Source organism: Drosophila melanogaster, chromosome 3R (genome assembly GCF_000001215.4).
Source record: "Drosophila melanogaster chromosome 3R".
NCBI classification, from domain to species: Eukaryota; Metazoa; Arthropoda; class Insecta; order Diptera; family Drosophilidae; genus Drosophila; species Drosophila melanogaster.
The window spans coordinates 7,135,522-7,151,329 of NT_033777.3; the positions used below are offsets into that span (position 1 = coordinate 7,135,522).

General features: G+C 43.1%; 4 protein-coding genes and 1 non-coding gene across 9 annotated transcripts, besides 1 other annotated feature; 3 read left to right on the top strand and 2 right to left on the bottom strand.

The window, feature by feature from the left end:
* The first annotated feature begins 684 nt into the window (after window positions 1–684).
* Window positions 685–6,451, top strand: Fer1 (48 related 1). 2 transcript variants are annotated; one of them, NM_001275405.1, is made up of 5 exons: window positions 685–949; window positions 1,458–1,835; window positions 1,885–2,065; window positions 2,329–2,473; window positions 5,969–6,451. In NM_001275405.1, exons 2-5 carry the CDS (start codon window positions 1,645–1,647, stop codon window positions 6,220–6,222), a joined length of 771 nt encoding a protein of 256 aa, NP_001262334.1. In that variant the 5' UTR covers window positions 685–949; window positions 1,458–1,644; the 3' UTR covers window positions 6,223–6,451. The 2 variants fall into 2 exon arrangements, with proteins under 2 accessions (NP_001262334.1, NP_996177.1); NM_206455.3 differs by having other exon boundaries at window positions 1,900–2,065.
* Window positions 4,626–5,541: a mobile genetic element.
* A 1,514-nt stretch (window positions 6,452–7,965) lies between the features above and the next one.
* On the top strand, window positions 7,966–8,774 carry asRNA:CR42738 (antisense RNA:CR42738). Of its 2 annotated transcripts, NR_037756.1 has the most exons (2): window positions 7,966–8,091; window positions 8,247–8,774. The 2 variants fall into 2 exon arrangements; NR_125093.1 differs by lacking the exon at window positions 7,966–8,091 and having other exon boundaries at window positions 8,208–8,774.
* CG14610 (uncharacterized protein) lies at window positions 8,208–8,774 on the bottom strand. Its single transcript, NM_141441.3, has 2 exons — window positions 8,715–8,774; window positions 8,208–8,660 (listed from the first exon to the last, which is right to left on the bottom strand). The coding sequence occupies exons 1-2, from the start codon at window positions 8,733–8,735 to the stop codon at window positions 8,238–8,240; spliced, it is 444 nt and encodes a 147-aa protein (NP_649698.2). The 5' UTR covers window positions 8,736–8,774; the 3' UTR covers window positions 8,208–8,237.
* A 428-nt stretch (window positions 8,775–9,202) lies between these two features.
* Window positions 9,203–15,749, top strand: CG2656 (uncharacterized protein). Its single transcript, NM_141442.3, has 3 exons — window positions 9,203–9,339; window positions 9,402–10,060; window positions 15,530–15,749. The coding sequence occupies exons 1-3, from the start codon at window positions 9,295–9,297 to the stop codon at window positions 15,675–15,677; spliced, it is 852 nt and encodes a 283-aa protein (NP_649699.1). The 5' UTR covers window positions 9,203–9,294; the 3' UTR covers window positions 15,678–15,749.
* On the bottom strand, window positions 10,359–15,447 carry gfzf (GST-containing FLYWCH zinc-finger protein). 3 transcript variants are annotated; one of them, NM_001014610.2, is made up of 4 exons: window positions 14,645–15,447; window positions 12,157–14,111; window positions 11,424–11,571; window positions 10,359–11,362 (listed from the first exon to the last, which is right to left on the bottom strand). In NM_001014610.2, exons 1-4 carry the CDS (start codon window positions 15,107–15,109, stop codon window positions 10,793–10,795), a joined length of 3,138 nt encoding a protein of 1,045 aa, NP_001014610.1. In that variant the 5' UTR covers window positions 15,110–15,447; the 3' UTR covers window positions 10,359–10,792. The 3 variants fall into 3 exon arrangements, with proteins under 3 accessions (NP_001014610.1, NP_001014609.2, NP_001262335.1); NM_001275406.1 differs by having other exon boundaries at window positions 10,661–11,362; NM_001014609.3 differs by lacking the exons at window positions 12,157–14,111; window positions 14,645–15,447 and adding an exon at window positions 11,810–11,857.
* Window positions 15,750–15,808: the final 59 nt, after the last annotated feature.

Consider the following 15,808-nt stretch of genomic DNA (forward strand, 5'->3'; position numbering starts at 1 on the left):
AATCCTAGACAGTGCAAATATTTGAATTTGGGCTCTGCTAATGCTTAAAAATTATGCTGGTTGACAAATTCCGCCGGCAGTTCCTTATGGGGCAAACTATTCAGTGTACTTTTTACCATGTATGCTGAGCTCCTCTTGGTTGAAACAAATCATTAATTAGACTTAGGAGTGGTACCAAGTAATCCAAGCCATGGGAACAGCGCACAAGCGTGATCATTATTCCCGCACATCACTGCGGAACTTGTGCAGCTGCCAGCCCAACCCCTTTTAGTGCACCTCCGCCTCCCGGGGAAACACTTGTCTACTACATCAAACATCAACACCTTCCATTGTCAAGCACTTGGGCAATAATTCCGCTTAAACAGATAAACGAGCGCTCGAATCAAAAAACAATTGAATGCGCTCACAATGTGAATGTGGTATAGAGCACGGCCTGAAAATCAAAGTCTCCACCTCACCCCAGCCTGTGGACAAACTTAATAAGCTTATCACACCCCGAAATGCAACCCTGCGCGGCAAAAACTTTCACCTCGCCGAGCTCTGTGATTGGTGGAAGCTTGGAAACTTCGGCGCCGCCCCTTTGGCTGTATCTTTTGATGTGGCACCGCCATTGCAGGATAGCACACTTCCACCCCTCGGCGCACCATTCTTATCAGACAGGTCCTGTGGAAGTTCCAGGCTCAGGCATTCGCTTCCCGGCAGTCAGAGAGTTCGCAACACGGCGCGTTTCGATGTTAGAGTGCGCGGCATCGTTGCATCTATAAGGATTACTGGGGTGTTGGCCACTGGGAAATAACTATATTATAATTGGTTCGCGAGTGCGGAGTGTTTACTGCTTAGGTGATGTGCAATTCGAAAGGTTACTGTGGTGAACCATTTCGTAGAGGTTGAGAAAGCATCGGAATTATTTTGAACCAAGTCTAGTCAGAGGATTATAGCAAACTCCTAGGTAAGTTAAAACAATTAAGAAGGGCTTAAAAAAAAAGTTAGAATTATAACAAATTTCAATAGAAATTTATCGTTGGCGTGGTAATAAATTAGTAAATATATAAACGCATATACAATAAAACACGAAATCAAAGAGTAATCAGTTTTCAATTTATATCATTACGCTATTGAACAAAACTTGAGCTATTAATCCGTTTAATGATTTTAAGCCTTATATAAGAAGTGCAGCTTTATTTAAATATATTTATTGAATCTTATTTTATAGGATTTCGGTAATCTGATATTGTAACACATCATTTATATCTTATCTTCGTTTATTCTGTTTACCAACTCGATAGTAAATTACATTCATATCCATGTAAATGATACATTTTATATCTATTAGCCACAAAATCCTATCTTATCTAATCAAAGGTGTGTTGAACATGTTTATTACCGATATATCGGCAACTGAATAAGTTCATGCAGAGGAAGTAACACCCCGGAATATTAAAAATACTCTTTCGCAGAAAGGCAAAAGTCAAGGACGAAGAACACACGTTTCACTTGTTCAGCCTGCTACACCCCCTCCAGAATCTCAAACCTTGTGACACGTGCTGGTCACGCGTCGCCAATCAGCGGATCGGAAGTGTTAGCTTTACCGTTATGCACTTAACTGGCAATTAGGCACACAAACAGAAGCGCAACAGATTTACCATGTTTTCCATGGACAATTTCGACTTGGAGGCCACGATGGCGCGCCACTTCTTCGAGGGATCGCAGGCCACCAACGCCTCCACCTCCAGCTCCGACTATTTTTTTGGGGACGAGCACAGCTCGGAGAGCGATGACGAGGACGATGCCTATAGCAGTGGCTTCAACAGCGACCAGGAGAACACCGAGAAGACGTAAGTATGGCGTTGATTTGCGTCCTCGAGCCTCACTAATCCACTTCAGCTTCTGCCCATTCAGCCGGCGGAGCCACAAGCCCCGGCGCTTGAAGTGCGCCTCCCAAATGGCCCAGCAGCGGCAGGCGGCCAATCTCCGCGAGCGCCGCCGGATGCAGAGCATCAACGAGGCGTTCGAGGGTCTGCGCACCCACATTCCCACGCTGCCCTACGAGAAGCGACTAAGCAAGGTAATTACCCATCAGGAAAAAGATATCTACAGTACATTCTTAACATCTTATATTCCTGATATGGAACATCAGATGGTGTTTACAGTTGAATTCATTGGTGACAAATTTAAATGTTAAATGTTATTGAAAGTTTTCGAACCTTGTAAACAATAATTAGTTATTCAATGACATAACTCCGTTGTTTTATTCATAGTTTTATAACTTATCAATATCCATAGGTCTAATATCTTTAACGTAATCACTTATATTCGGGTTCTCCGCAGGTGGACACACTCAAGCTGGCCATAAGCTACATAACCTTCCTCAGCGAGATGGTCAAGAAGGACAAGAACGGCAACGAGCCGGGCCTAAGTCTGCAGCGTAACTACCAAAAGGAGCCGCCCAAGAAAATTATCCTCAAGGATCGCAGTGAGTTGTCAATCAATCAAATGCCATGTAGCGTTTAGGTGGGCGGATGGTCAGTGGACCTGGTACACATTTAATAACATAATTCATCCGGGGCACTGGGCTCATTCAAAGGTTATCGCTGGAATGGATGCGAGTAGCGATGAATAGGACTCATGAACGAAACGGGGGATGCTGGGCTGCATCATGCCAACGATTTTGGGTCTGCCGTGTCTGCCTAAGTGTAACTAATTAGAATTTTCACACTTTTCGCGCGGGGTTCTGGGTTCGCATTGCGGGCTTTGCGTGCCTGCCAGTCAAGGAAAATTGTTTTGCTCATTGCCGTCGCATCGATCATCGAGGATGTGAGAGTACGGATGCGGATGTGGATGTGGCCTGGCACCCTGGATACAATGGCCTGGATTTGGGTGTTCCGTGTGCCGGCTCATAAAAGTTGCTTTGGTCACGGTTTTTTGGTTAATAATTTTCCTATTCAAAATGTATGACACTGCAGCCAGCGGTGAGATCCTGGGCTTTGCGATCCTTGGAAGGCATCTGCATAGCTAATAGACGGACCACTTGGCAAGCCAAAAGGGTGTCGATTTGGGGTTTTGGGATGAGAAAGGGGTAACGTTGCTTATTGAGTGTTATGTATAGTCCTTAAAAAATGTCACTTTTTTTTAAACAATTTTTTTTTTATTCATCCATGTCACAACATGAATTTGAACTGGTTAAAGTTGAATTCGAACTGGTTTTAGAATGTAGAGAACCCCATCAGTAAGGTGATTTGTATTACAATTTACAGCTACGGGAATACTCATACTCATGGAATAATTTAAATGGTGCGAAGTGGTATCTGTTTTCTAAATTATGGTATCTAAAAAGATGATACAAAACTATTTCCCAAGAATTATACAACAGAGAAAACATTTCATTGGGTCTATAAACGCCACAGGTACTGAAGTGAAAATAACTTCTAAAAGTTTCTACCAAGGTATTTCCCCAAGTTACATAGTTGGTTCAAGTTTCTTAAAAATGGTTACATATTAAATAGGTCTTATAGTTATATTTATTATTACAGCTACTTTTGGCCTCCTCTTACCAGAATTTATCAGTCTTTTCGATTCGATCCTGACAAAATGAACATGCAAGCTCTGATGTGTAATTTGTGTCTACCTGATAAAGTGCCGCATGCACACCATTCCACACCATATACATTCATATACCATACACCTTGCCCGATTCCAGTTCCTCAACCCCCGACAAGGGGAGTCGAATCCGGGGGTGGGCGGGACCCAGTCGAACCAAATAGTAACAATAAGAGTAACAACAATGCCCAATCGACATAATCATAGCGTGGGAAATTCGTTACACTCCAGCAGATGGCGCTGTCGGGCGTCCCCCTCAAAGGCCAAATGGTGGGCAAGCAGGTCAGGAGGGGGGGAGCGGGGAGATGGCCATGCTGATGGCGAAAGCGTTTTCATGCTTAACGGGCATTAAAAATGTTGCAGAAAAACACAGAGAGACAGAAAGAAATCCAACGAAAGTTTTGCGGGCGGGGGGGTGGAGGCACCACCTCGCCATCTCCACAATACGCCCACTTAAATGGCTGGCAGGAAGAATGGCCGAGGAGCTGGGGATTTTCGCCACGCGCCTGGCATATGTTCACACCAACTTGCAAAGATGCGGAAACTGCGCCGGAAGTGGTCGGAGCATGCATATTTGAGCAACACCCGCATGCGGCATTTGAAAACTGCGAGATCTACAAATTGCCCGACTGGGTGGTATGTTGGCTCTGATTGGATATGGTCGCAGGAGCAGGAGAAGGAGGAGGGATATGGATTCCGGCTAGGTCTTCGCTGTGAGTTTATTTGTCCAAGGCAAATGGCGTGGCGCAGCGGGGTGGCAGCTGCAACAACAAGCCGGGCAAACCCGACAAGCAACCCTTTTCCGTTTATTTGCTTGCCCTGCCTCGATGATGGACCCGTAATGTGGTCGCTAATGGCATTTGCTCAGTTTTTGGCAACAGTTTTAATTGTTTGGGCGGCGCTTGACTTTTACAGGACAGTGCTTGGAGTATGAGGACCACTGATAACAGTGATAATAGCAATAAGTTGAAAACGGAAATAGCAGCACCAAAAACAATATTGAAGCAAATTAATCATAAGAGTTGATTTACCGAAACTGGCCCGTCTCCAAATGGCCTAATATCGTTTGGACTGATGGATCAAAAACAGTGCTATTTGGTGGAACTGGTTCACTACAGTATATCTGACGACCTCCAAACACGGAGTACCACCCAAAACACCCATTGAAGACTTTAAATCACGATGGACCTAAAATCCTGGTATGGGCATGTTTTTTTTACAATGGTATGAGTCCATAACATATGATTTATGGTCTTATAGATCAAAACGCATATGAAAATATACTTATTGATGCCTTACTGTCATATTCTGAATATAATATGCCCTTAAAATGGACATTCCAACAGGATAATGATTCGAAACGCAGATGCAAATCGGCTAAGAATAGGTTCACCCAAAATAGAATAGATGCAATGCCGTGGCAAGCATCAGCTTCCGATTTAAATCCGATTGAAAACCTGTAGGGGGACATTAAACAATATGTGTCCAAGAAGTCCCCGACGTCTAAGGGTCAGATTTGGCAAGATTTGTGCACGATGCATGGTAAAAAATTCCTCCCAAACGTTGCCAGGACCTGGTGGACTCCATGCCGCGTGGGTGTAAGGCTGTGCTGGCTAACGAAGGCTATCCAGCCAAGTATTAGGATCTAATTAACATTTTAAAAAGAAAAACTAAGTTCGTTCTAAGTCAAGTTGAATTTTGTTACTATTTTTTCACCAGAACACCAGAACACCAGAATTTCTGCCTATTATGTTGTTTTAATCTATATTTTCGAAACTATTGAAGAAATAAAAGTGAAACATTTGTTGAATTGTTTGAAATTAAATACCTAACGCTGTTATAAAAAAAATGTTCCATTAAAACTGTAAATCATAGGAATTATTATTATATTTATCTTAAACTCTCAGGTTCGAAGCACTGCTATTTTTAAGAACACAGCTGTACTTCGAGTATACCACCTTTTATTCTTTATCCTTCGTAGGCGTACTTCACATCTAGAAAAATTGAGAACGAAAAAAAACGAAATCGTTTGTGATCACCATATTCAGTGGAATAAGTTATTCTCATGAGAATGAGAAGAACCTTCTTGATTTCGAGACGAAAACGATCTCAATGTTTATAATTTCAGACGTGAGAGGAAGGCTGAAAAAATGAGAGAGCAATCTGAGAATAATTCGATCTCGATCTGAGTAAGCTGAGCATGATTCGATCTTGGCTAGATTTTGAGATCGAGATTCTCATAAAGAATAAGAAAAAACCAACTGTGGAACTTCATACATTTTAAAGATACAATAGTTGGGGTTCTGCTTATTTTTATTCGTATTCGATAGAGCGCAATGTTTGCTAACCACGATTTACCTCCCAATTGCAGCTGGCGGCGTGGCGCACTCGTTGTCCTGGTACCGCAAGGGTGACCGATATCCGGGCAGTAAGCTCTACGCCAGGACCTGGACACCGGAGGATCCACGGGGACCCCACTCGCAGCCCCTGCCGCTGTACAACAACAGCAACTCGAATCAGAATCAAAACAGCAACCAGAGCAGCGACGATTTCAGCGGAAGTGGTGCGGATATGTCGGATCCTGGAGCTGCGGCCAGTATTTTCAGCAGCGGCAGTGGCATGTGAGTCTCGCAGGACTCGCTGGCGTGGCAAAGTCCTGAAACGAGTCACTGAGAATGAGATTCATTGGAAATCCTACTAGTCAAGCCTTGCTAGTCCTGGCATCTAACACATATTAACCAACTTAATAATTATATGAAGAAAACATGTTCTGTGGTATTTAATTGCTCTAAGTTCGCTAATATCTAAATGTTATACATAGTGGTTTAGTTTAAATCGAATAAACATTTCACACAAATCAACCCAATCTACTCAAACTAAATCTAATTGCAGTTCAAGCGCCGAGGGCAAAAGGAGCAATTTGATGATAAATTATATAGTTATCAGCACGAGTGTGCATCGAACACCTGGTCCTGGTTGTCCTCGTGGCCTCTGCACCCCGCGATTCCCGATATCATTAAAAAAGAGGGACAACCGCCGAACAGACAAATATCACAAAGTACAAGTGCAGTTTATTCTCGCCCATGGGGGTGGGTAAAGGCATTACACTCAGAAAAAGAACTTTATTACTTCAGCAAAAAAATCGCCTTTACCAATTTCAAGTTCCTTAAAAATATATCTATAAAGATAAAAATGTATTTTTCGATTAAAATTACTAAAAAATATGTTATTAACATTTTGCACACATACATAAGAGGCCTACAACGGATTCCTATTTCTATTTTATTTACTTTTTTTATTCGTACCCTATTATTTCAAATATTCTAGCATATTTTCCATTGAATGTTTAATAATTTTGTTAAGTATACCATGCAGTTTACAGGGCACTGCGACTAGAAAATTATTTCCGGTCTTTTGACACGCATGCCCACACGCCGAACGGAATTTCGTTAAAAAATGGAAAATTATTATTTTTAAGCGTTTACTTGGCGGTGCGAGAGTGCCATTTAAAACATCATTACGACTGTCAAATGTTCGCGACGGGCAGATGTTGTCCGTTTGGTCGAGCAATCGAGATGTTTATCCGCAATTAGGATTAGCTCGTGGCAGGGGTGTTTCAGCGATGAAGTGATTGAACCTGCGATTGGAAGCCGATCCGAGTTGATATATCAATTCGATCGTATGTAAATGTACATATGCCCTCCGTTTGGGTTGTTGTGGTCAAAGATTTAATTAACCGTCGGCGGCGACAGCTGTGGGGCGTTATCAAAATCTGATAAGTTGCTGACAAGGGGTGAGTGGCCAGAACAAATGCCACCATGATGCTGAATCGGGTTTAAAAGATAAGCAATTTCGTTATGACTTTATAGTAAGCAATATAAAACGTAAACAATGAGAAAACGACCGTTCAAAAACATGAAGGCTTTAAAGTTTTTAGTTTGAGGTGAAAATTCCTAGAATTATCCGTTTAAGTCATGTACTCGAAAAAATTAAAATTAGCTCATTGGGAAATTTTTTCTTCTTTAGTAGTACTTGAAAAGTATGTAACAGGCGTGAACTTGAAGTTTTTAGCTCTAAAAGTCTGATACTTGGATATGCTGATTTTACTAACCACCCCCGTTGTAGCGACCACAAAACCGATCGAAGCTTCCATTCAAAAACTAAAAAACATTTTTTTTTAATAATTTCGACCACGCCAACTCCGTCCCCGTAAATTAAAGAAGCCACCAGAGAATTCGGTTTTGCAATAAATATGTGAATATTCTGAATAATAGAACTTTTTGGTTTTCTATAATAAATTGCGATTTAAAAATATCAGAAAGTCGTGACGGAAGTGAGCAACCTCGGAAACAGTCGTCAGTCGACCGTCATTCCTACTCCCGTATCTGGATTCCAGATTCTGGAACTTGTTTATTATTATCTAATATTTATTTGCTCTAATATATTGTGACCATATCAACTTTTTCTATGAACAAGTGTTTTTAAATATATTTGGTAAGTAAAATGTTGATTAATAATATGAACTAAATTTATGCGCGTTTCTATCGACATTTCTTTTAATAAAGTATGTTGAAAAGTCAAAGCCAATTGTTTAAAAATATTTGTGTTTTATATCATATAATATTATTTTTCTCCTTTACTTATCCTAGTTGCTTAAGTTTAAGATTCATTCGGGTCTCTGTGATAGATTCCTTGAAGGCGCTGAATGACTCGGCCACCTCACTGAGACATTCCTCCTGGATGTGTTTAAGGCAGAGGCAGATGGAAATGGGATCAGCATTGTTTAATCGATAAAATAGACGCTGCTTCAGATGGGAGGGCAATCCGAGTCGGACCAGGACTTCAAAGTGGCAGGACTCGTACTTCGGGTGCTCCACAAGAAACTCTGCGCACTTCTCATAGATGTCCACGCACTGCATGGACTTATTTTCGCTCTTCATGAAGTGCCTTAGGATCTTTCGGGCCTCCGCGTCATCCAGGATTCTTCCGACACTGTTCGAGAGCGCGTATATCCTTTCCGCCTCGCAAAGTTTCATGTTCTCCATTAGTTCTTCATAACTTTGCTGCAGTTTTGTAAAAGTTTTATTTATTTCATTTTTAGTAATTCATTAGCGAACCTTTTCCGAACTGGGTGCCATGCTTGAGTAATAATTTCAAAATAAAAACAGTTGAAGTGTATAGGCTGCCCCTTTTATAGTCTCGTGGGCTGCTCAGCTTACTAAATTTTCGGACCTTTATCTTTTATAACTCATAATTTTTTCGGAGCCATAAACTTTGCGCATTGAATCATCAAATCATAGTCTCATAATCATCTATTTTAGAATTACAAAAATGTGTGATTATTGTTTTTAAAGAAGTTAATCTAAGTATTAACTTAATATAATATAGAAATACTTGTTTCAGGCATATTTAAAGGAAAATAAATCGAAATAAATAAGAGCTTTCAAATAAACTTAAGGGAAGCTGCTTCCTTATTGTTCCTTCCATTTACTGTATAACGTTTTCGCGTACCTAATGCTGTTTGAATTTTAGATTCTTGGCGGGCCACATGTAGTGCTGCCAACCTATTCGAGGCGAATATTAATCGTGCAGAGTTTGTACGTTGTGCAGCACTACAGCTGGCGCACGCTATGCCTCACATTAGAATTTGTTTTGTTGCGGAATTTAGGTACTGAAAATAACTTACGACTCATTATCATGCGGTTTGCCCAAATAATTGTGGGCCCGGCAGGCAGTGGCAAGGTATGTCCACAAAAACGGCAGCCGATGCGCGCCATTAATCTAACACACAATATTCTCCCCAGTCGACGTACTGCAGCTTAATGCAGCAATATGCGATGGACTGCAAGAGAAATGTTCAGGTGGTGAACCTCGATCCGGCGGCAGAGCACTTCACCTACAACCCGCTGACGGACATTCGCGATCTAATCCACCTGGACGATGCCATGGAGGACGAAGAGCTGCACTACGGACCGAACGGCGGCCTCATCTTCTGCCTGGAGTTCTTGATCGAGAACCAGGAATGGCTGAAGGAACAGCTCTGCGGCGGCGAGAACGAGCTGATGGTGGGCGAGCCGGATGATGACTACATCCTGTTCGACATGCCCGGCCAGATCGAGCTCTTCACTCACCTAAAGATGGGCAGACAGCTGGTGGAACTGCTCGAGTCCTGGAACTTCCGCACATGCGTCGTCTTCTGCTTGGACTCGCAGTTCATGGTGGACGGGGCCAAGTTCATTTCCGGCACCATGGCCGCGCTCAGTGTGATGGCCAACATGGAGCAGCCGCACATCAATGTGCTGACCAAAGTGGATCTGCTGAGCAGCGATGCGCGGAAACAGCTGGAGATGTACCTGGAACCGGATGCCCACAGTCTGATGGGCGAGCTGACCATCGGGACTGGTTTTGGCGAGAAATACGCAAAGCTTACGCAGGCTATTGGCGCGCTAATTGAGGATTTCAGGTGAGCTAATCAATTATAATTAATTGATACTTAAATCGGTGGTAGCGGAGTGGAGTTTTACTGAGCATTTTACAAAAATTACAGTCCAAAAAATCCAAAAGTTAATTACATTTGAAGAGAGACTATTGTAAGCGATTAGCCGCAGAAAATACACGAAAAAGTCGACTATGGTTGTTAATATTTTCGTTTTAGTTAGTTCGATTTAATCACCAACATTATGATTTTATTAACATCGGTAGGTTTTTTATCAGAAGATTTTTTAATACAATCATATCAAAGGAAACACATTTTTGGTTTTATCGAAATGTTTTATTTTAAATGATAAACACAGGTTGATTAGTCCTTATAATAACCAAGGTTGATTTAAAGGGATTCTTGCCATAAAATAACTTCAAATTGTTAGCAAGAAATGATAATATTTTCTAATAAGACAAAAATAATGGAAATATGTATTTTGTTGAAAAAATTTAAGCTTGACCTCCAGTTCGACTTGCAATTTCAATCGCATAAAATTTTGTGGGCACATTTTAATACTATTTTTTCTTAGACTTCTGAACTTCTTTGTTCATGTCAATTTGGAAGGCAAAACAACCTATAATTATATATTATTATATAATTATGTTATTATTATTATATCAATATATATATATATATCGAATATTTCACAAGAATTAAAAGGAGAACGTTTTTCACTTCCCTTGCTGGCAGGGTCTTAAGTTCTAAAACTACAATCTACAACTTCAGGCCCATAGACTTGCGCGTCGGATGGAATGGGTGTTCCATGTGTGACATATCCGGTGGGTTCTGCTCAAACGCACTTATCTCCTGCATGCCGCTGTTGGCGATCTCCCACAGCTGCGGGTATTCCACCTTGAAGGTTTCGTACCACTTGTTCACCAACGTAAACTGGTGCAAGTCAAAGTTAATTGCCTCCAAGCAGATCGTGGCCGAAATGAGAGCGAAGTCTGCAATGGTTATGTTCTCGCCTGCCGCGTACTTAGTGCCCAGTCGCTGCAAATAGGTTTCGAACACATCAAGTGCGTTCTGCACCTTCTTTAGCGACATGGGCGTACGTTTGTAGTCGAAGAAAATGGGCGCCATGCTGTGGGCGGATATGGGGGCATAGTAGAATCCCATGTTAAAGCATAGCCGCTGATTGATTACTGCTCTCACATTGACGTCCTGCGGATATAGCGTTGAATCCGGCGCGTACTTGTCGCAGAGGTATTGCATAATGGCAATGCTCTCCGATAGATAGAAACCGTCGTCGTCCAGCACGGGTATCTCCTTTTGCGGATTCATCTGCAATGATTTGAATTTTTAATGACTTGAAAATCAAATTCATGACTCCATATGCACATACCTTCGAGTACTCCTCAGAGCGATGTTCCATGGCGCAAAAGTCCACATTGATGAGTTGATATTGTATATCCAAGGCCTTCAGGGTCATGCGAACGGCCAGGGAAGGCGGACCATCGGATACGGCGTAGAGTTTCATTGTGTAGATGGGTCTGTGGGTACACAGCGATCGTTAGTTTTGTGTATTTGTCTCTTGTTCGACCGGTTTGCTTGTAGCTTAAAAGTGAAAGCAATTTGCCTCTACTGTCTATTTTCTATATATCTATATATATATTTGGTTTAATTATTGCTGATGCTGTCTGTATTCAGTGTGTATTCTATCGCAAAAATTCTGTCAAAGAATTTCTGGGCTTTTTAAGAAATATTTTTAAATACTGAATAATAACAAACCCAAAATTAATGTTGTACGTTCGAGCAGCTTTCAAACCATACTGATGTGCTGAATTAACTTGCCAGATATTGCAGGTGTTCATTTCAATGACAATCCAAACTTGTTTTGCGTTTGAAAGGCATTATGCTAACATAGGTTCGCAAATACTCTGCCTAATTTGTCGACCCTTAACAGTCACGAATTCTTTATAATGAATCGAGGCTATGAATATTTGTTTCGAATAAGGGTAGGTGTTGTAAGTGTGCCAAAAGTTCTATCTCATTGTTAGTGTTCTTGTTTTTATTCATGCAAGTACGTTTTTTAAAAAGATTGTTATGTTTTCTTTCTTTCGGGATGGTATACATACACAATAGAGCCGTAGCTTTCCATTTCATCGGCTACTTCCTCGACAACCTCAATGATCCCATCTGTGTTGTCCACATCCATGTATTGTTGATCGCCCTCCATGGTCATTTCGACGCCTTCCTCTTGCTCCTGGTACTCTTCCTCCACGATAACAACATCATCTTCCTCATGGTGAGAGTCCGCTCTGTGGGACACGGATAATGATGCAGATCTGCTATTATTACTGCCGCTAACTCGAGGCTTCTTGTGAACCACAATGTCGCTGCTGATATTAGACACATTCAGGCGCTCGATGGCCAAATCACCATACTCCTGCTGAATCTGATCCAACGATTTGCCGATAAAGTGCAGCGGCCGAAACTTTAGGTTCTTGTTGTTCTTCTTGTTGATCTCGTTGTAGAGTCTCCGCTTGATGTCGTCCTCGCTGAAAGGATGGCTATGACTGTTGTAAACACGGAGCACACGAATAGAGCCATCCTTTTGGGTGGCCGTCGAGATGCGGCTCTTGCAATTGATGTCCGGATCGCGGCTTTTGATGCACACCCAATAGTTGCGCGAGATGACGCCACGGTTCTTGGCATGGTATATATAGCCATCGACGCACAGCAGTTCGTGCCCCTTGGCAGATCTCAGGGTACAAATCTTTGAGAGGTCCATGTCCGGCTGGGCGCCCTTTGCTGGCTCTGCTACATCGCGTCGCCTACGAATATTCGTGATCTGCGGCTGTCGAACTTTCGGCAAAGGTGTGGATGAATAAGCAGTGTGTGAATGTGGGTCGAGCTCATCTAGTGCGTCGGGCAGTATCTCGATCTTGGCGCTTATGTTGTTCGCTCCGTCCTTAAGGTACTGCACTATCATGTTCGCTTTCGATTCTGGTTCCATTTTGATGGCGCCATCGATGCTAATCACCTTCTTCATAACCACATTACGCGTGTCAATGTGTCCGTAGCTTTCGTCGACGCTGTTCTCCGCCTCGAAGGTATCGCCTCCCTGGCTGGCCGATCCCTCATCGCTTTCGAAACTGATCTCTTCAGAGTGCTCGATCTTTTGCAGCTTGTGCACATTGTCCTGATCCAGCTTGGCCTGCTGCTTTAGCCGGCGAGCAATTTCTTTTATATCCGGATTGTGCGTGTGCTCCCCATTGATTCGAAGCACTACTGGTCCGTTTTCAACCGGGTCTAGGGTAATGCGGACGTGACAAGTGTTGGCCTTGTCGCGTCGGTTTATGCATGTGAAGAACATGTGGCCGTTTGACCTGCTTTGCGAGTCGAAGTGGAACAGATGCTGACTCAAGCACAGCACCTTTCGACCCTTGGCCGATGGTAGAAATGTGAACTTGGTCAAGTCGGTTTCCGTGAGTGGATTGTGGCTCGGCGGCGGCAGATAGTTGGCAATTACGTCGAATGCCGCTGGCCACTTGGAGCTGTGATGCATTTTCGGGTCCACCAGCGAAGACTCGTCATCCCCTTCCTGGCTCTCGAGCTCTTCGCTGCCTTGAATCCCTCCACCTTGGCTTCCGTCCGTTCTCATGTATATATCGTAGTTATCCTCGCACTCCTCGATTATTATGGATTCCAAGTCATCGCCCCGCTGAGCTGTGTCGAAAGTGTTTTCCGGATCGAAGTACTCAAGATTGGGGCACTCTGCCAGCACATCAGAGGTATTTTCGTCCTCCACCAACACGATTTGGTGCTTCGAAAACATGTGCATCAGCTTGGCGGCCGAGTAGTGCGGATGAATGTGCGCATCCGTGTCGACGGCATGCAGGCGATGTGCCCCCGCCAAAGTCGCCTCCGTGCAGATCCTGGCCGTGCACTCAATGTCACGCTTGCGCACACAGGTCCATCGGAATATGTCGCCCTTGTAGGATTTCCCGGCCAGGTAGTACAGATGCCCGTCGATGCAGACCATCACGCGGCCGTCGCGGCGCCGTAGCATGTACACACGATCCTTGTCCTGCGGAATTAGAGTTCGTGTTAGTCATTTTTGTGCTGTAAAATTGTATATGAATTAAAAATGGTACATCATGGGAAATCTATTTAGGTGTAAAATTAAGTTAAGTGTAAGTTCAAAAGTATTTCATTCCCTTGGATATTCCCTTCAGTAGGGTGCATGTTATAAAATGATTGGGTCCCATTTTTTTCAAAAATCCCTAATATTTAGTTTCGTTTGGAGATATATAGTATTTTTTGAATCATAAATGATTAAGCTTTGGTATTTATTGTCCTTTTAACGGCCTAGCCGGTGGATTTGCAAATAGGAAAATAAATATAAAAAACAAATTGGCGGGAAACCATCTCATTACTAAGGTGAGCAAATTAACCTTTTTTTTACATTATCAAATGTTCAAAGTAGCGGTGGTTACCGAAATATGAATCAATATTAATATCAATGTTCTTTCTGAAAAAGAGACCCAGCTAGATTCTAAATAAATGGTTGAGTTGAGTATTCAGGGGCATGAGCCAGGTACAGTTGGCCTGGGGCCGTACCTCAAAGTCCAACTGGAACGAGGCCTCCACGGTGGAGGTGTCGATGCTTCCGTAGATGAACTCCGGCGGATTCATGCCGGCGTTGGCGCGCTCGTACAGGCGTGCTCTCTTCGGCTGGGTGGTGCTGTAAGCGTCGTTCATCATCATTACGGAGAGCCGCTTGCGCTGGGCCACCTTGTTGACCTCGTGATCGCTGCAGCGCGGGTGGATGTGGGCCAGAACGACGTCCACGACGACGTGGCGCGTCTTGTCCAGCGGATCGGGCAGCATGGTGCAGATGCGGGACTTGCAGGGAGTGGACTTGTCCTTGCGCCTGTTGCACAGCCATCGGTAGGTGTTATTCCGCCCGATGCGATCGAAGTGGTACAGATAGTCGTCCACGCAGAGCATATCCACGCCCTTGGCGGAGCGCACCACGGACACCTTGGTCAGGTCCATGCCGTGCTCCTCGACGGGCGTCTCCATTTTTGAATTGGTGCGCTGTTTGGCCCGAGCCCGGAATTCAGCGTTTTTCGATTTGCCCTCGAAAAGTGTTTTGTATCGTAAATTAGGCGATTTTTTTAGTGGCTGGCTGCCTGGGATTTGTTGGTTGGGATTTTTGGTGGTATTTCGTCAGCTCACTATTTGCGCGCCTTTTTGCAAACGCCGGCCATTTACCCAAACGCACTGATTTATTGCAGTTTGATGCACTAAAAGGGTTTATATTTGGTTTTTATCACTCGATTTTAATTGCACAAGCACATTTTCTTTTGCGACGCGTCGAAAAATGCTTTTGTGTGGGATACGAGGGCTGCGAGCTATGCGGTGGCGTTGCCACTTATCAAAATCGGTTATTTTTGTGACGTTCAAAAATTGTAAATATTGATGTTTATTATTCACTTACAGTTTGGTGAGATTTTTCCCGTTGGATTCCCAGGACGAGGAGAGCGTGGGCGATCTTCTGCTACAAATTGACAGTATCTTGCAGTACGGCGAGGATGCAGACGTGAACGTTAAGGACTTTGATGAACCGGAGGAAGGGGATCAGGATTGAAAAAAATCAATTTTTCATATTGCTTAAGAAAATGTACAATATTTTATTTTTAATAAAAAATTAAATCTAATCAAAATGCATGTCTAGCACCATCCCTGACCGCAGAGTTGCCACTGGTACAGTGTTGGACA